At 52.4% G+C, this 19691-nt stretch overlaps 1 protein-coding gene across 1 annotated transcript; it reads right to left on the bottom strand.

Annotated features, from left to right (window-relative positions):
- Positions 1-1591: 1591 nt before the first annotated feature.
- On the bottom strand, positions 1592-19376 carry LOC146429025 (protein CASP-like). The gene is made up of 11 exons (XM_085078878.1): positions 19368-19376; positions 15404-15413; positions 11999-12135; positions 11555-11621; positions 10335-10447; positions 9747-9863; positions 7706-7789; positions 7387-7443; positions 5357-5437; positions 3479-3543; positions 1592-3072 (listed from the first exon to the last, which is right to left on the bottom strand). Exons 1-11 carry the CDS (start codon positions 19374-19376, stop codon positions 3012-3014), a joined length of 801 nt encoding a protein of 266 aa, XP_084935004.1. The 3' UTR covers positions 1592-3011.
- Between the last annotated feature and the right edge of the window lie 315 nt (positions 19377-19691).

The raw sequence follows: 19691 nt of genomic DNA, 5'->3' as shown, positions 1-19691 counted from the left end.
GATGGGCCGGGAGATTCGCAGGTTAAAGAGATATAAGAAGCACAGGTTTGCCCATAATTATTTTCCCGAATATCTGTCGATACTAATTAAAATTGTTTCCCATAATTAAATTTAAAACAGCAAGGGAGAGCAAGGGGTCGCTGAAATCCTTTTCGTTTGAATCACTCAGGGATAAAAGGGGTTTTTAAATCAAATTAGTAAAAAAATCCATTCCCACTTTCTCCCCCTGCCTCCAAGAAAGGGGCAGACTGTGGGGAGCTTTGGGGCTGCCCTCTGAGCCTGGCTGAGAATGGGGTTCAGGGGGTGCTGGGGCTTCATTTTTTGGAGGAAAGGCGTTTGGAGACAACACTGCCAGCACTTCCAAGCTTGGCTGGGGGTGCCAGGAGGTGTTGGGGACAGGAGGAGCCATCTCCCTGTGCCAGGCCACTCAGGGACACCCCTCCCATGCAGGGCACCTCCCCAGGCACCAAAACTGCAGGATTTCATTCCATGCCATGCAGGAACACCCCAGCAGCTGTCCCAGCACACCCTGCTCTGCTCTGCATCCCCAGGAGCTCAGCACCTCCTGCACATCCCTGGGAAGCAGCTCTGCAAACTTGGCCAAGGCTCTGGGCAGTGACCTGAGAGCTCTGCCCAGCTCAGGCTTTCCCAGCCTCTGCACAGAGGGCTTGGCAGCCAAATCAGGACTCTGGAGAGGCTGCCTGGGACACCCTTGGCTGCCCTAAGGTCACTGGGGCTGGGAAGAGGCAGCTGAGGTGAGCTGGACAGGCAGGGCTGAGCCATGGGAGCTGCTGGGAACTGCAAAACTGCGAGATTAGAGGAGAAAACAACAGCCCACATCTAACTCCTGCCCTCCTCGGCGGGATTTTGGGACAAATCAGTGAGCTTGTCATTTTTATTTCAGATTGAAGGAGGTGACAGCTCTGCCTGAGGGGCAAAATCCAGCAGCTCCAGGGGACTGGCAAGAGCCAGGTATCCTGGGGGGCTGGAAAAGCTCTGGCAGTGAGGGGGGAACAGCTCCTGGCCCTCCCCAGACCCCCTTGCACTGCTGGGCTTGGCCAAAGGAAACCCTAAAAGAAGAGAAACTGCACTGCTGGGCTTGGCCAAAGGAAACCCTTTGTGCCTAAAACCCAAATCAGCCCAGCTCTGCCAGGCTGGGCTCCCCCAGGGCTGGAAAAGCAAGGAAAAAGGAGCTTGAGGAAGAGGAGGATCATGCCCAGCTCACCAAAATTAGCCAGGCAAATTTACACCCTCCAGCTGGAGCTGACAGGCACGTGGGGATATCCGGAATATCTCAGGGTTTGGAGCTGCCTGGGCTCAATTCCCATGGTCTCTCCTTCCCCAGAGCCTTTTCAGGCCCCTGGGATGCTCCCAGCAGCTGGATGCTTGGCTCCAGCACATGGGGACAGAGGTCCTGCCCTCCCTGGAGCTGCGAGACATCACTGCCTTTAGCTGCTGTAATGGCTTTCTAAAATTAGCTGCACACTCTGCCCTTGGACTCGAGCAGGACATTTCTCAGTTGTTTAATATCAAAAGCCCCAAAAAAAAAAAAAAAAATTAAAAAAGGAAGCAGAGCACAAAAGCCACCCAGTCAATGCATGGCTAAGTTTATTTTATCACTTGTCCAACAGAACTCGACATCTATTTTAAGTCATTTATGAGGAGTACAAGTGTGAATAGCTGCAGAAGTTTTGCAATTCCAAGACACCACATACAGCTGCTAAAAAAAGCAAATTTAACCATCCCAACAAAGCCCCAACGAGCAGCCCACCCTTCCCTGGATCGTGTTTCCCAGCTACTGACTTCAGGCAGCCAAAGCTCATCTCCCCCAGGCCTGAAGTTGATCAGTTTATGAAGAGAACCCCAGCCATGGCAGCATCTCCCCCTGGCTGGCATCCTGGGGGTGTTTCCCTTCCTTTTGGGGTCAGTTTTCCCTGTGCTGAGTGGGGCAGGTGCAGGTTGGTCCCTCGGGGTCCATCCCTCCTTCCATTGATGAGTATTTTACATTTTGCCCCTGGCCACAGCTCCTATAAATAAACCCTGCTGCCCATGGCAGATGTGAAGCCTTTCTCTGCCTGCATGCTCTGTTAGAGGGCCTGGATTCCCAGCTACAGGAATGGGAATAGATGTGAGTCTGCAATGAAATATTAATTGGGAGCAAGGCTGTTCTCCTGTCTGCAGAGGGGAATTTTAATTGAGGACCACGTTAACAAGCTAATACCTTCCCTCACCATGCAGCCACAGCAGGAAAAGGGGTTGCTGGGACCTGCTCTTTTTAATTGGAGCATCTCCTATCACCTCTGTCTCCCCAAATCAACCCAAATTAGCAGCCCACTGATCATCACCCAGCAAACCCAATCACCAGCAGTTGCTTGATTTGACTTGTGGCTTCCTAAGAGGCAGAAACATCTCAGCAAGGAGAGCCTGGAGCATTCCTGTGAGGTCAGGCCTGACCAGCAGCACCTCCCTTCATGCCCTTTAAGTCCTAGCTATCCCTAACTATTCCCAAACCGTCCAGGCTGAACTATTCCCAAACTATTCCAGGTCAGGAGGAGCATCTGCTGGTGCCCAGCAGCGTGGGCAGGAGGCCCCTGAAGCTGGAGTAAAATAGGAATTCTCAAACAGCACAACACCTGAAAATGCAAGTTCAGGAGGTTCTCCTCCCCATTTCTGGCCAGATTTAGCCCATCCAGTGCTGCTGGGAGAGCAGGGAGAGAGATGAGGATGTGGGAGGAGGAGTCCCTCTGATCTCGCATTTTCCACGTGTTTTGGTAAAGACTGAGCTCTCTGGGACATCAGCAGAGCACAGGAACTGCCACAGCCCTTCCAGGGCTGGAAAATGATTCTCCCTTTGCTGAGGCTTTTAATTCCAAGGGTGGGAGCAGGGGGATCATGGCCTTCATCCTACAAAGCAGAAAGCAAAGCTACAGGAAAGCAGCTGGCAGGAGCTGAGGCACAGCTCCTGCTGAGGGCTGGGAGGGAGCTGGAGCCAGCAGGGTGGTGTCCAGCTGTCACTGCCACATGTCAGCCACGTCCCCGTTCTTGTGGAACTCGTGGAGGTGGTCAGCATACCTGGGGAGAGGAAGGAGCCACGTTAAAGCTGCAGTGAGCTCCACAGGGCACTGGCAGCCAAGAGCTGCTCCATTCCAAGGGGTCATTCCAGGAGGATATGGAATTCCAGCAGGGAGCTGGAGTCACAGCACAGGTGTGAACCAGGTCTGCAGGATCACATCTGTCTTTATCAGGATCCCTCCTGGGCAAGGACTGCTTGCAGGAAAGGATTTGGAAACCCCCTGGCCAAACACAAGCCGTTCAATCTGTGAGCTTTTCCTCCCCACCATCCTCGGCGGGTTTAAACCCCAATTAACTGGCCTTGTTTCCAGGACAGAGGTGCCCAAAAAACCTGCTGCAGACCACCAAACCTTTCCCCAAGCCCTGCCCACCAAACCAGTCCCAGGGCCAGGCTGTCCTCACTCACTTCTTAGCACAGAAGGCAGCACAGTCCCGTCCCACGCTCTCGCTCCAGGCGGTTTTGTAGAGCACCTGCAAGGGAAGGAATGGCATCAGCTCTGCTCCCACCTGCACCCCATCCCTGCCATGCCATCATGGAGAGACAGGACAAGGATGCAAAGTGACAGAGAGGAGGTTTAGGTTTGATATCAGGCAGGAATTGTCCCCTGTGAGGATGGGGAAGTCCCAGCACAGGGTGCCCAGAGAAGCTGTGGCTGCCCCTGGATCCCTGGAAATGTCCAAGGCCAGGTTGGACAGGGCTTGGAGCAGCCTGGGATGGTGGAAGGTGTCCCTGCCATTGCAGGGGTGGAACTGGAGGATCTTTAAGGTCCCTTCCCACCCACACTATGATCAGCAGCATGGGGAAGCCCAGCGTGTCCCAGCCTTGCCCTCAGGGTGCTCAGCATGACCTTTCCCAGTGGGTTATTTTTGCTGGGCCAGCACTGCTCTGCCTGTGGTGGTTCAGGGTGAGGCTCAGGGCTGCACGTGGATGGAGATGTATTTTTGGAACAGCCTTAAGGAAGGTCACTGCTTGGCCTGGCTCCTTTTTACCTCCATGCCACTGTGTTTTCATTGCAGAGCTGTGCTCTGAGGAGGCAGCAGGCAGTGCTGGGGTTTGGGAAGAGGGAGAAACTCTCCCATCCCTGACTGATTCCCTCAAGCCTTGGGGATTTGTAAGCTGTTATCACCAGGGAATCCCTCTAAGCACACAAACACCCACCAGCAGGCCTCCCAATTAGGGTTAATTAAAGTCTGCCAGGATCAGTGGCAGAGATGTCATTGTCACAGTGGGGATGGAGGAGCAGGGGATGGAGTGGCTTCATGCAGTCCCCTGTGGGACACAGTTTGTGCCCAGCCCAGGCAGTGCTGGGTGCTGAATTTCAGGCCCTTTTGTGTCTACATGATGTAAGATCATTCCAGCCATGTAATATTTATGAATTTTCCTTTTTCTTGTTCTTTTTTTTTTTTTTTTTTTTAGGTTACAGCTTTAAAGTTTAATGATGTTTAACTTTTTATTTCCTTTGCTCCTTTCCTCACCAAAATAACTTTGAGATCAGGACAGAAATATTGTTCTGATTTGGCTTTCATCTCGCTTCCTTGTTTAATTATTGATGATTTGTTTGGCTTTTTTTCCCCTCCCTGAAATGACAAATAAACTCCCTGAAACCGTGCAAGGATACAGGAGGAGTCTGCACCACGACAAATTCCCAAGAGATTTAGGCTGGCTGAAGCCTCCATTCCTACCAGACTTCTCTACTTTCAATGTACAGCTGGGGAGACTTGAAAAGCAGAGAAAAACAGAGCCACAGGGCATGTGAGGAACAAGGGGAGAGGCAGAGCTCATCCCTGGACAGGCAGCAAATGAGCTCCACTGAGCAGGAGGTTAAAGATGCTGCCAGGAGTAGGAAGGTGGAATTGCATGTGGTCTAGAGCCAGGCAGGGTGGGCTCAGGGGGATGTGTTTTATTCCTAAAATCACCTATGGTATTAGAATCACCACAATAATTAACCAAAATTTTGCTCCCCACGAAGCAGAGGGAACACACTGCACTCCCTGTGAGCTCCTGGCACAGTGGCACCACAGTCCCATGGCTGCTCCCAGGAATGCCCCTGGACAGGGCTGTGCCCACCCAGGGAGGGATTCCCCCCTGGGCAGCCACAGGGATATCCCTTGGCATGTCCATGTCCCTGCTGAGTCACACTGCCACTCTCCTGGCTGCCCACTGACACAGCAGCTGCAGTGCTCCCGCTTGGCACAACACCCCCAAACAGCCTGAATTCCCCCTGGATGGGATGATAGAGGATATTTCATCTCAGCTCCCACTCCCCACAGCCCTCACACTCACCAGGAAGACGAGGCAGTGCAGGAACAGGGTGTAGAAGAAAGCCACAGTCCGAGCAGTCTTGTTGGACAGGATGAGCCTCCCCTGCAGGAGGGCAGGATGGAAAACCCCAGTTCAGTGTGGGTCAGTGCAAACCAGCCCTGCTCAAGCTTGGAGAGATCCTGGCCAGGACTGGGAGGCTGTTCCTGCCAGACCCTGCACAGACATGCAGTCAGGGGGTGTTTGCCACCCACCCTGGAGAAATGTCACTCCTCCAAGGTGGCTGTATGAGTGCCCATGCTTTCAGCCCAAATTAAGGTGGATTTGGGGTGCCAACTGTGGGCTCTCCCCACTGCAAACCCTGCTGGGGGTTTATTCTGCACTGCTTTAGCCCAGCTCTCTCCAGGGGCTCTCCCTGCTCCTGCTGTGCCAGCCCTGCCTCAGTGCTCCGCAGAGAAACCCTGGCAGTAATTAAGTCTCGCACATTTTTAATTCATGAGCTCAATTTGTGATTTGCAGTGTCCCCCTGGCCACCTCCTGGGCAGGGCACTGGAGCCCAGGCTGTTCCCAGAGCCAGGCCCTGGTGTCCCCTTGCTCTGCCAGGGGTGTCCTGAGAGAGTCACTCTGCACCTCTGCCAGCCCTGTGCCACCCCTGGGGCTACAAACCCATGGGGTTGGGATAAATCCCCCTCCAACCCTCATTTTGGAGAGGCTGACCCACAGCCAGACCCTGATGATGTCCTTTTTGGCACACCACACCAAGATCCCAGTGGGAAAACCTTTGTGTCTCTCCCTTCAAAAGCACCAAAATCAGGAGCAGCAGAGGAGGGGCTGGCAAAGGACAGGTCCTGCCTTCCTGCACAGCCTCTCTTTATTCCTGCTGTAACCCAGGGACTCATTATGGACATCAGCACATTCCCCAAGCACCAGGCAGGCTTTCCAAAGCTGGCATTAAAACCCACAGATCTCCCACCAAACCCATTCTGGGCTCAAATCATCTTTGCTATTCACAACCACGGCAGAGGCTGCTGTAACAAACAAGATTATGTTCTTAAATATTCCCAAGGAATAACTCCCCTAAGTCAGTTTTTTTTTGTGAATGCCTTTCATTAATTCTCCGTGGTGCTGGCACACCACCCAATCCATATTCATGTTGGCATTTGCTTGGTTTTTATGCAAATGACAGCTTTGCCTTTCTGACAGGATAGCTCTGTGCTCTGGGGCTGCTGCAGCCCCACAGCCCCACATTAACCTGCCTTGTGCTGGAGAGCCAGGGGTTAACTCAGCCAAAACCCCATCCCGAGCCTGCTGCTAATGCCACCAGTTCCAGTGTGATCCAGGTGTCCTCAAAAACCACAGTTTTAGCCCAGAAAGTTCAACCCTGGCAGCCCAAAGGCTCCTGGACTTCACTGCAGAAGTGCTACTGCAGACACCACAGAATTTTCCCTGGTGCTTTTTTGGAAGGAAGAGCCAGAGCAGGAAGGATCAGGGCCTGGGAAGGGTTTTTCATGGGGAATGCAGTGAGAAGTTGCTGTGGGTCTGAGAGTGCTGTGCAGTGTGGGGCAGAGCATCTTCCCTGCAGTGTGGCACCCTCTGCAGCCCCTCACACTCCTGCTCCCCAGGTCTGTGGGGTGCTGGGGCTCTCTGGGGTGTCCCCTGTGCAGGAGGCTTTGCCCCTGGCTGGGGTGCAGCCCTGAGCCCCTCAACATGTTACAGACCAGAGGGGAGGTGCTTGGAGTTACAGCATAAAACCAGAATTGTGTAGGTTGGAAAAGACCTCAGAAATCGTGGAGTGCAAGCATTCCCCCAGCCCTGCCAAGCCCAGCACCACACCGTGTCCCCAAGTGCCACACCTGCATGTCCCTCTGGGAATGGGGACTTCACCACTGCCCTGGGCAGCAAGGGAGGAAGGAATTGCTCCTAAAGCAAATTCCAGCATGGTGTGCAGCCCTGCCTGGGCCAGCAGGGCTGGGGCTTTCCCAGTGCCCACAAGCCCCATTGCCATGGGGATGAAACCCCTCAGCCCCCAGCAGGGCTGGCAGAGCAGCACTCACCATGCTCAGCGTGGCTTTATCCCAGGGACTGAGGCTCAGGTACTTCCTCTGGCGCTCCTGCAAGGAAACCAGACAGCATGTCGAGGCTCAAAGGGCTAATTTAGGGTTTTAAAGCAGGCAAGGAGCTGTGTGCCCCAGGTTTTCCTATCTGCCCCCCAGCCCCAGCCACCAGCTGGGCACAATGACTTTTATTCTTTATTTTTGGAAGCAAAGGGCGTTTGGATGTGTTTCATTCTTCCAGAGGGCTGGCCCTGGATTCCATCTGGGCATGATCCCACATGGGAAAGGCTGATGCAGAGTGCTGGGGGGCTTTCCATACCTTCCTGCTGAAGGAGGAGAAGGGGTCCAGGCGTTCCTCATACTGGGAGGAGTAGCGCTGCTCCGTGTCATCCCTGCTGCTGCCCTGTGGGAGCAAAGGCAGGCTGAGAGCCAGCAGGGACACCCAGCACAAGGACACAGCCCCCAGGTCCCCTGTTTGGAAGAAATTACCCCCAAGGAGTGGAGCAGCACAGCCCAGAGCTGACCCATGGGGCTGACAGCATCTGTCACCTTCAGAGAGAAGCACAAAGGAGCTGTTGAACAAAGTTCTTCAAAAGATTGTGGAATGGGTTGGGTTGGAAAGGAGCTTAGGTTGTTCCATCAGGTGATTTTTCCATGAGGACTCCCTGTTTATCCTGTGTCTCGCTATTTTTGGCCCTTTCCATGAAATAATTGTCACCTGTGCCATCCTCAGAGCTCACCTGGGCTGCTGCAAATCCCACCTGAATTCCTTCACTGCTGGGCCAGGCAGGAGGGAGAGAGAGGTTCAGGAGGAGGAAACCATTGGCCAAACACAGAGCATTTATAAACTGGCAAAAGGGCAGAGCAAATGAAGAAAACTCCTTGAAAGAAGTGACAGATTTAGGTGGGTTTGGACAGGCTGGGGTTTATATTATTTATTCTTCTCCTAGGACAGAGGTTCAGCCTCACAGCAAGCCCTGAGGATGCTGGTGCACATCCCTGCTCCTCCTTCCTCCACCTCTGCAGATTCCACATCATTCCCACCCCAAATCCAGCCTGGAAGCAGCAGGTTTTGCCCCCAGCCCTGGGCACAGCCTGCTGCAAGCCCTGCTGGCTCCTCACCCTGCAGCTAACCCATCCCTGTGTCACCTCCTGCCCAGCTCGGCAGTGCTGACACTCCCCCAGGGCTTTCTGGACTTGTTCCTACGTTCAGTGGGTTGCCCTGGCCAGCCCTGCAGCTGGCTGTTACACCTCTGAGTAAACCTTTAGTAACCCTAGGGTAACCCTTGCACCCTGCAACCCGACCAGGGTCAGCATGGTGAGAGCAGTGCCCGATTTAGGGGCGATGAATCCCTGCTGCAGCGATCCTGGAGGAGTATTTTTATCGTGTCACATGCCCCATTAGGGGGTGAATTATGCAATCCCCTGCTGCTGCCACCGAGGGTTTTGCTCTTTAGCTCATGGCAATGGCATTCAGGGGTTGCCTCGTGGCGGAGGATAAACATGGATATGATATTCCGCAGGAGAAACGGGAAAAAATGTCAGAGGGGACGACCTGGTGTCATCATGGGGACATGGATAAAGATCCAAATAAGGTCCCTCGCAGCTGTAGGAGTTTCCCACCCCCAAATGTTATTAACATATCTGTCAACAAAAAGGATTGGGTCCAGGCAGCACGGAAGGATGGCAGGGAATTGGTGTTTCCTCTGTGAGTGGCACTTTTGGATTTTCCAGGAAAGCCCGAGGGCTCTGACCAGAGGAGTGCTTGCAGTGGAAAGTTCCTCCCCAGGGATGAACCTCCTGAGGGACACAGCACCAGCAGAGCAGGTGGAAGCAAATTCTGTTTTCCCTTCCCAGTCTTCTCCTGGCATTACTGGCATGGTTTTGGGTTGATTTCTTCTCTTTTCTCTGTCTCCTGGCTGCCCAGGAGCATCTCTCTGTGCTGGCTGTGAAGTTCAGGGTGATGGGCAATGAGCACAGGTGGGACAGGATGGATTACTTCCCAGGCTCTACTGCAGGGATTTATTGCAGGAGGTCCCAATTTAACCTCTGGCAGCCTGGTCAGGCACAAGTATCCACACTTTGCCAGCAAGGAGCATCAAAGGGGGGTGTGGCAGCTCTTTGAGGGAGGATTTTTGGAGTTCTGGCTTTGAAGACTCCTCAGCACAGTTCAAAACTGTGTCCTGCTCCTCTGGACAGATCACTGTAGCCTTTCCCACCACAATTAGCTCCAACTTCCATCCAAACTGCAGCTGGGAAAAGTGCAATTTCCCTGTTGCTGCCAGTTTGTTGCTGGGGACTGTCTGTCCGTGTGAGCCCAGCCCCAGGATGGACAGACAGATGGACAGATGGACACTCACCCTGCCAGGGTAGCTCTGCAGGAACTTGATCTTCTCATAGAGCTTGATGTTGTCAGCTCTCAGGTTGTCCAGCTCGCTCTGCAGGGCGTGCACTGTGTGCTGCAGCATCCTGTTCTCCTGCAGGTGAACAATGGGATCCAGCCAGGGTTCAGTCCCTTCTCAGGGGTTAAAACCCCCTGGCTTGGAATTCAAATTAATTAGAACTGTCCCAGGTGTGGTAGAATGGAGCTCCCAGCCCTGAACCTTTAAAAACCTTTAAGAATTCCATTCCTCTGGGACCAAAGAAGGGCTGGGGCAGCAAGGTGCCTGTGGGAGCTTTGGGCACCCATGGGAGGTGCAGAGCCAACCTGACAGCTTAGAAAAAGCTACTTTGAGCTCTGCTTCAATTTACAACCCCAAACCACATTCTCTGTGTGCTTTTTCCCCAAACACTGTGCCAGGAGAGCAAACACAGGTGACAGGGACTTGTCCTTGAGCTGCAGCAACACGGACAGGCTGGGGCAGGATGGTCCTGGCTGGATTTTCCTCCTGCTTGCAGTGGTTGCACAAACCCCCTGCAGCCCCCCAGCCCCTCCCCAGCACACTCACCCCCTCCAGCTCCTGGTTCTTGGCCCTGAAGCGTTCCCTCTGGCTGGAGATGATGGACAGCAGGGAGTCCACCTGCCCCTCAGGGAAGGAGGTGCCTGGGGATGGAGGGTGACCTGGGGACAAGGTTTGGGTGAGACATGCCCTGGGAGATGCCCACCATCCACCCCAGGGGCTTGCTAGAGATTCCTGCACTGTGGGACCTTGGGGGCACCCAAATCAGCTCCTGTGCACAGTGATTACCACATGGATTGGTATTTATGGTGGTTTTTCATTTCTGAGGGCTCACCCTGGAGGTGGATATGAAACCAAATCACATTATTTGATGCAACTCACGGCTGCCTTTCCCTGACCCAAAACCTCCCCATCCCTCCAGACTCTCTGCTGCAGCTTCAGCATTAAAATAAAGCCCTAAAACCACAACCAGCCCCTCCATCCACACTCTTCTCTCCCCTACCTTGACCCCCCATCCACCACCACCTTGCTATGCCCATAACCCCAGTTTTTGGGTGTCCCACACGATGAGGTGCCTGGGGGGCTGTGGCCATCCCTCCCTGCTCTTCCTTCCTGGCAGTGGCATCCACAGCCAAGGAGAAATGTGTCCCCAAGGCCATGACTCAACCAGCTGCACAGAGCAGTTATTCATAGTGCAGGATGGGTGGCTGCAGGTTGTTTGGCTTGGTGGGACTGTTGCTGTGATATTGTTTATCTTGTGTTTGCAAAACCTTTCAAAACGAAACAAACAAAAACACAAAAAAAGGCAAAAATTGAAAAAAAAAAAAAGGAAAGGCAGTGTTTTGTTGGTTGGTTTGTTGTTTTTTCTCCCAGAGGAGCAAAGAGTTGGGGTTTTTTTTTGTTTTATTTTTGATTCATTTTCTCCTGCAGACCTCAGCGCAGGAGCTGATGTACAGGAAATGTTTCACTGGCTGGCTCTGGAGGGGTTTGGTGTGGGAAGAGCAGGAGGCAGAGCTCAGAGCTCAGGATATTTGGCTCAGCCTGGCTTCACCAGCTCAGCACAGAGCCAAGCCTGGCACTGCTGCACCCCTCAGAGGAGCCAGAGGACGGACAAACCATGCCCAGCATGGAAAACCATCCCAGGGGAGCACACAGAGCAGGCAATGCCTGTGCCAGCTGATGCCATCCTCTGCTGCCATCCCTGCCGAGGTGACACCCTGCCCATGGCCCTGGGCTGTCCCAGCCCCAGACTCTGTCCCCTCTCTCACCATAGAACAGTGCTGTGGCCTCCTTGATGGGCTCAGGGATCTTCTCCAGGCCGGGAGCAGCAGCACCCTGGGCAGCACAAGCAGAAGGGTAAATCATTTCCCACCCACCCAGAGGTGCCTGGGCAAAGCAAACCCCTCCTGGATGCTGCTGTGCCCCAGCAGTACATCCCTGCTGGGTGGGCACCCTGCAAGGATCAGCATGGAAAGGCTGATTCGACCCCAAATCCCAGCCTTTGCCCAGGAGGAAGGGCTGGGTGGCTCCTGGATGCCACTGGTACCACCCCATCCCATGCCAGCACCTCCCCACGGCATGGCATGATGCAAATCTCTGCTGGGTGAAACGGCAGAGAGAAATAAAGGAAGGAAAAATAAAAAAGGTAAAAAATAAATAAAAAGGAGGTGAATGCTCTGCCAGCCAACCCCAGGGCTGTGGGGAGGAGGTACCTCTGCATCGGGGCGGTGCACAGCAGACAGGGCTTGGATGGTGCTCAGGTCATGCTCCAGCTTGGCCACCAGCTCCTTCTGGCCAGCCAGGGTGGACACAGCCTCGGTCAGCTGGAGCTGCAGCTCGGCACAGCGCACTGCAAAACAGAGCCAGGGCTGTCACTGGTGGGGACAAACCCCAAGGGGACACCAGAGAGGTGAGAGAGACCCACGTGGAGCACCAGAGGAAACTCATGGGTGGCAAACCCCTTTTCTCCTTGTTTCTGGGACACACAGCAGCAATCCCTGCTCAGCACCAGAGCCCCAGGGTGGGGACAGTCCCCAGGCAGCCCCAGTGCCACATCCTGAGGCAATGGGAGCAGCTGCCTGTGCTGGCATGGCTGCTTCAGAGCACCAGCAAGGTATTTCTGGTGCCCCAGGGGAGCATCCTGGAGGGGGATAAGGGGAGCTGAGCCCATGAACTGATCACCCCCAGGTGATGGAGAGGCTGCCCTGGCTGTGGGGGCTGGGACAGGCACTCCCAGGGCAGGAGGTGACAGGGGGACATCAAGGTGGGACCCCTCCTGTCCCCAGGCCAGGCTGTGCAGCCTCCAGCATTCCTGCTCAGCCCATTCTCCACAAAGGCTCTCTCTTTCCAGCTGCCCCCCAGAGTAAAACCCACACCCTAAACCACAACAGGCACTGCTGGAATGCTCCAGGAGCAAAACAAAAACCTCTCGTTCCCCTCACATAACCCCAGCCCAGATGTGAAGCCATGGAGAGGCTCAGGAGCAGCACTGCAAGGCAAGCTCTGTGTTCCACAGGCAAATCCATCCCCAAAGTGTCCTGCAGCAGAAATCCACTTGTTTCACCTCTCTCCCTCGCTGCCAGCAGTGGCTGTGCCTCTCCCTGGCTGCAAAACCTGCTCAGCTCCAGGCTCAGAGCTGCTGTTCTGCACTGCCAGCACCTCCAGCACGGGGATGCAGGATCTGTCCCTCTGTGCTGTGTTTCCAGGTGGGTGAAAGCTCAGGTCCCAGCTGTTCCAGTCCCTCCCTGATCATTCCTGTTGTAATTACTCCCCTCAATTCCAGACAGCTGGAAGGCAAAAAAATTCCTCATTTCTCAACAGCCAGGGAGCAAGAAATGCAGAGGCTGCCTGGGGAGCAGTGAGGGCAGGCTGCTGCATCCTCAGGGCTTTTACCCTCTCTGAGCCTTCTGCTGAGGGGTGCAGCATGAGCACAGCCCAATTCCAGCTCTCCTGCTCCTGCCAGGCTGGGAAATGCTCCACACCCCCTGCAAACAGCTGTGCAGGAGGTCCTTGCACAGGGAGTGATGCCCTGGCACAGGGCTGGACTGAGAGCAGCAGTGATGGAGCTCAAAGTGAAGCTGCTTTTCCAGCAGTCAGGGTCTTTGCTGGTGCAAATTGCCCCTTTTTCTGTAGATGTGGCATAGATTGGGTTGGGAAGGAGCCGTAAAGCTCATCCCATTCCACCTTCTGCCATGGCAGGGACACCTTCCACTGTCCCAGGTTGCTCCAAGCCCTGTCCAGCCTGGCCTTGGACACTGCCAGGGATCCAGGGGCAGCACAGCTTCTCTGGGCATTCTGTGCCTCACCATCCTCACAGGGAACAATTCCCTCCCAATTTCCAATCTAAACTTAGATTGGATAAACTTCTTTCAGTTTAAAGCCATTCCCATTACCATGTTGCTGAGAAGGACCAAGCCTCACTGCAGGGAAAGAGAGGTGACACAAGCTCTGAACACAACACATGGATTTCTTTCTCCCCCCTCTGCATATTGACATTTTCTAGCCCCCAATAAGGCTCAGGATGGAGCAGGAGTGGTTGTGCTAAAGGCACAACCCACTGGAGGTCAGTATTTCCCCAGGAATGGGGAATCACTGCCTGCTCCAAAACATGGGTGGCCTGATGCAAAATATTTGCATCAACAAGATTTTGGAAAGAAGAAAACCTCTTCCCTATGGTTAATTATTCAATTGGCTGTCTTTTAAAATTGCATTAAAATGGAATTGGGAAGCTCTTGCCAGCCAAATGTGGGGCTCAATTCTGCACAAGCTGAGCATCCTGTCTGAGGTTCCCCACACCAGGAGGTTTCCTGGGGCAGGATGTGCTCCCTGGCCTCCCACCCTGCCCAAAAATCCTCTGCAGAGCTGAGCTTTGGCAGGAGACTCAGAACCTGGATCCCACCTCCTGCACCTCTCTCCTAAATGGTCCTTTTAGCTTCTGAGTTACAGGGACTGAGGTTGTAGATTTAAGAGAAAAAAGGGTCACCAAGTAAACAAACCTCTCAGTTTTAAAGGAATCTGCATCCTTCCCTCCCTCAGCTTCCACTGGCCAGTCCTCTACAAACCATCCCTGAGCACAGGAAAGGCTGAACAGTGCCTGACACTGAAAGCAGCCAAACACACAGCTCTTCCCTCTCATCTCCCTGTCAGTGTCACTCCTCACAGCTGGCTGTTGGTGGTGCTTTTTTTAATCATAACTTTCCCTTTTCCAAGGGGCTGTGGCCACCTGCGAGCTCGTCACCTCTGTGCCACAAACTCTTCACCTGCAGCAGCAGGAGCACAGCTCTGCCAGGCAGCCAGGGCAGCTCAGGCATTGAGATGCTGCAAAAGGGAACATCTTTTGTCCTCCCCGAGCTGCTGAGCCCTAGCTTTGACCCCTCAGATGTGCAAATACCTCAAAGGTTTGCTGGGAAGAGGAGAGGTACAGCAGAAGGGAATGGGACAAAGAAGGTGAAGTCCTGCAGAAAGTGGGTTTGAAGCCATGGATCTTTAGCCTCAAACTCTGCCAGCTCTGAGTTGGAAAAAGCCTGGCCTGACACTGTCATGGCCTTAGGAAGGGAAGAGCAAAGTGCAGGGACCAGGCAGCCCCACGTGGGCAGAGGTCACTGCCTTGGCTGGTGCCACTCTGGTGCCACCTTGGCACAGCCAGGGCTGGTGTCCCTCGTGTGACACACTGAAAATGAAAAGCTGGGACTGGACTATTCCCATCCCTGAAGAGCTCAAGGCCAGGCTGGATGGGGCTCTGAGCAACCTGGGCTAGTGGAAATTGTCCATGGCAAGGGGTTGGACGTGGGGATGTAAAATGTTCCCTTCCAACCCAAAGCATTTAATAATTCTGTGATATCTTGCCAATACTCAGAAAGAGCCTCTGCTCAAAGAAAATGCTCTAAAGAAATGTCTCCTCTGGGAATTCTTGTGGGAATTCTGTCTCCACAGCCATGGATATGACAGTGCCATGGGATAACCATTTCTGGAAATAACATCAGGATCTGTGTGGACAGGCCACGTGGTGGGACATGAAGGTTCCTCGCGCAGAAAAGAAACAAAACCCAAATTGAGAATAGAAGACTGACACGAGCCTCACCCTTCTTTTGCTGTGCACAGCTCTGTCAGTCTCTCACCTCTCCAAAGCTGCAGGTTAAATCCTTGAAGTGCTTATTGAGGAAAACAGCCCTGGAGCCCCAATCCCCACGCTGGGAAGGAGCAGAGCCTGGCAGATGCAGGGGCACATCAGGAGTGCCCTGGAGACCACGAGCCCAGGGCTGCCACAGAGCAACAGCAACTCTGACTCCTGCAACAAGCCCCAGCAACTGGGCTCCCTTGGCAAATCATCCAAAATAAACAGCATCTGTTTCCACAGATGGAGAAAATTAAGACATACTAGCAACTTAGTTTGAAGTTATAAGGCCAGACATAAATAAATGAGAGGCAATCTTTCCCTAAGATGGTGGCTTGATTACTGAGGATGCAGACAGATGAATAAATCACCTTGGGGTGAGATGGGCTGTAACTTGCTGCACATCCATGGGACCAGAGAAACTGCTCATGTGGATCCTCAGAGCCTGGAGGAAATGAGAGGTGAGTGGTGCTGCTGAAGGGATTGGGGTAGGAGCACTCAGATGGGCACTTATGGCAAATTAGCTGATGCCCTGCCAGTTCACACCCTGATTTGCCTCGTGGAACTTTTTAATCTCCCTCCCCTAACTGTCTGGCTTCCATGAATTTACATAACTTAGAAAAAAAAAGCAAAAGAAAACAAGCTGAGGAGTGATGTGGCACGCTGGGAGCTCTCTTTGAAAAGTCAACTGAAGTGCACTGAAACCAACGACTTCAAAGGTTTAAAGTCTGTTTTATTGACTGGAAGGAAGATGATGGTGAGATAAGGAAACCTCGGGGTGCCTTGGCATGAAGGCTCAAAGCTGGAGACTCACTCACCACCAACAGGGTGTCTGACAGAGCCAGGTGAGGAACAGAAGCCAAAGGAAGAAGCAGGAAACTGGATCTGCCATGGAGCCTTTGATTTTCCCAGCTCGTTCACCTTTCCCCATGCTGGGCCACTGCAGTTCATGACTGGACAGTTCCTTCCAAGTTGAAATCACTGTTCTTCCCCATGGAGAAATCAGTGCCAAGAGTTCCTGGCATCGCTCTGCAGGAGCCTTTCCAAGCCAACAAAGTCTCACCTCCAGCTCTCCCTGATCCCAAGGTTTATACATAAACTCAGGCCCAGTTTCAGGCTCTTGAAACACTTGGCACTCAGCTTTTAAGGAAGTCTGGAAAAGGCTGTTATTGCCCAAAGTCCTGTTCCCCTTCCAGGGGAATGAAGAGGAGCTGACTCGACCTTGACCCTGTGCTTTGCAGCTGAAGGGATGAGGAGCACACAGCCCAAAGCTGCAGATTCAACCCTGGATGAAGCACAAGATGATTTTCTCTGCCCTCTTTTTGCTCTGTGAAGATGCCAAGGCAGAAAGATCTGAGCCAAAACCCTTCCCTCAGCAGGAAGGTTGTCAAAGGCCTTTCACCATCCTACAGCTTGATGGTTCCAGCTCTGTCTTGACCTTTTCAGGGTGAGGGACAACATTTCTGCACAGCCCAGAGTGTGTGGGAGTCTCTCAATCTGCCTCAGCTTCTTGCAGAGCCTTTTCCTTGGGTCAGCACTGCTGGGAGCTGTCAGCAGGCTGAGAAACAGGACAAAGAGGCAGGGAATGATGGAACATTTCTTTCTAAAGTCACCAGAGCCCTGTCTGTGGGCTCTGAGGTGCAGATCTGCTCAGGTTTTGCAGGTTGTAGTCCAAAAGCCCTGTTTAGCCATCTGCTGAGGTGCATCTCATGAGGAAATAAAATCTCTGTCACCCAAAGGGTCTGGACTGTTCCAAAAATCTCAGAGTGGATAAAGATCTTGAACATCAAGTGCTCCAGAGATCCCACCAATGCTGCAGAAACACACAAGAATTGGGCTTTTGGCACATTTGAAAGCAACTTTTGTAGAAATCTCCAGGGAGGGAGGAAAGGTCAGTCAGCTCCAAGAGCTCCTGAGTAGCCAAAATGTCTGGATTATTAGTCTGGGAATCATCTCAGCCTTCAGCACTGCTTCTGGGCTGTCCTGGTCTGCCTGTACCTGCCATGAGGTCATTCTCTGCTCAGACCTCCTGCAAGGCTTCTGAAAGGGCAAAAAAAGCAAGGAGAGGATGAAAAGAAAGGATGACAACATCTCTAAAGACATCTACGAGTTCTACCACAACCTCTCTGGTTTTTAGGCATAGGTATCAGGCCTGGGAAAGCTCCAGGAGTGCAGTGATGAGGTTTCTCTGCAGATACAGTTGTAAGAGAAGACATCAAGAACACCAGTGGATCCTTCAGGGAGGGCACAGAGGATGAGCAGCCCCAGGCAGTGAGGGCTGGGATTGGCACCAGTGAAGGCAGCAAGAACAGCCCTGCTCAGCTCTTCATGTGCTGCCAAAAATAGGAAAAATAGGGACAAGTAGAGAACAGGTCATGTCCAACATGCTGAGAACAATGTCTGAGGGCTCAGCTGCCCAAGGGACAAAGGGCTGGGAGCACAGGGAAAAGTCCTCTTGCCCCAGCTGCCATCCAACCCATCCTCATCCTTCTCCCAATCCCTGCTGCCTTTTCCTCAGGCCCATGGGGAAAGAGAGAAAATGGCCTCAGGGAAGACATAAAGAGGCACCAAACAGCAGCAGGATAGGACAAGGGGCAATGGTTTTCAACTCCAAGAGGGCTGGTTGAGATGAGATCTAAGGAGGAAGTTTTATTTATGAGGGTGAGGAGGCCCTGGCACAGGGTGCCCAGAGAAGCTGTGGCTGCCCCTGGATCCCTGGGAAGTGTCCAAAGCCAGGCTGGACAGGGCTTGGAGCAGCCTGGGATGGTGGAAGGTGTCCCTGCACATGGGATTTCATGACCTTTAAAAGCCCCTTCCAACCCAAACCATTCCATGATTCCCCCTCAGCTCTCTGGGTTTCTCTGCCAGTTGTTACCAGGAGGTGCAGGTGAGATTTCTTCTCCCTCCCCTCCTTTTCTCCCTTTCTTTTCACATTTTGAGGGCCTGCTGGGAAGAAAAGGTTTGAAGGATTTCTCCTTCCCCCTTCCTCCTGGCCCAGCCACTCCAAAATAAACAGCCCCCAGCAAAGAAACCCAGTACTGCTTAATAAATTCACCCTGTAAGGAGAGAGATTTCATAGGAGAAGGGATTATTTCCAAGGGTACTAAGATAATTACATGGGTAACTTGGAAGAGTTCAAGAAAACAGTTTGAATTTTCTTATCAGTTTCCCATAGCTTGGAGCAAAAAGAAAATAAAATGCTCTGCTGTAATCAAATCATGTTTTCTGAAGCCCTCTGTTGGCAAGTACACAATTCCTTCACCACTTCCATTAAAACAGAAATACTGAGGAGAAAATGACAGCATTTCCAAATGGAAAGAATTGGGGCTCAAAAGCACCATGTCAGCCACTCATGGTTCCTTACCTGCTGGGAACATGATGCCATGTGAAAAAATATCCCTTTTTCCCCCTGAAAGTTCAACTGGCTCTCACTGATGGGGGCAAGAGCAGAGCTACAGCTAGGACCTTTCCCATTATTCCAGCAAATCCCTGTAACATTTCCTGTGCAAACCTCACCCTCTGCAGCAGCTCTGTCCCAGCAGGAATTCACAGATCTATCCCAGTTCAAACCAGTAAGGGTCTATGGGAACACTCAGCTTATGTTTCTTCCAAAAAAGAGAATTTTGACCCCCTTTTGAAGGGCTGCCCTAATAAAGTTATCATGGGAGATCCAACTATCTCCACAGAAGGCCATAAATATCTGCTCCTGACCTCTCAGATGGCTCTTTGTGGTTTGGGTTGCCTTCCTAACTTCCCAAAATTAATTTCTTTTTTGGAGATTTAGGCTCGAGAGAACAGCCTGGCTTTATCCCAGATGCAAAATTCTGAGCTACAGGGAATCCTCTCCAGGTCTGTGCTTTCACAAGATTAACACATCCTTTGCTTCTGACCACATGGGGGATTTTAGGAGTTGCATGCTGATACCACCTGAAGAAAAGTGCAGGTTAAAAAGACATAAATGAACCTACCTGAGGCATAGCATTTTCGAAGTGTAGCTGTTTAGCATCAAGTTTAAAAAAAAAATCAGGGTCAAATGAAACACAATAATGCCATTTATAGCAATCAACAGTCTGAAAAGTCATTAAAGAGAAGGGGAAAAAAAATAGTGTTAAACCTTGAACCTTTCCATCCTGTGGAACAACCCATTACAGTCACTTCAAAACTGGAAAATGCACATTTATAATGAGATAAAAGCATTAAGTGGCATTTTGGATACATTTTGAGGAGAATTGCCCCATTTCTGCAGAACTAAAGATGGCAAAGACACACTCTGGACACCCACATGGAGCTGT

Source organism: Lichenostomus cassidix, chromosome 19, assembly GCF_008360975.1.
Source record: "Lichenostomus cassidix isolate B80296 chromosome 19, HeHo_3.0, whole genome shotgun sequence".
NCBI lineage: Eukaryota > Metazoa > Chordata > Aves > Passeriformes > Meliphagidae > Lichenostomus > Lichenostomus cassidix.
This window is presented reverse-complemented; position numbering and strand designations above follow the sequence as displayed.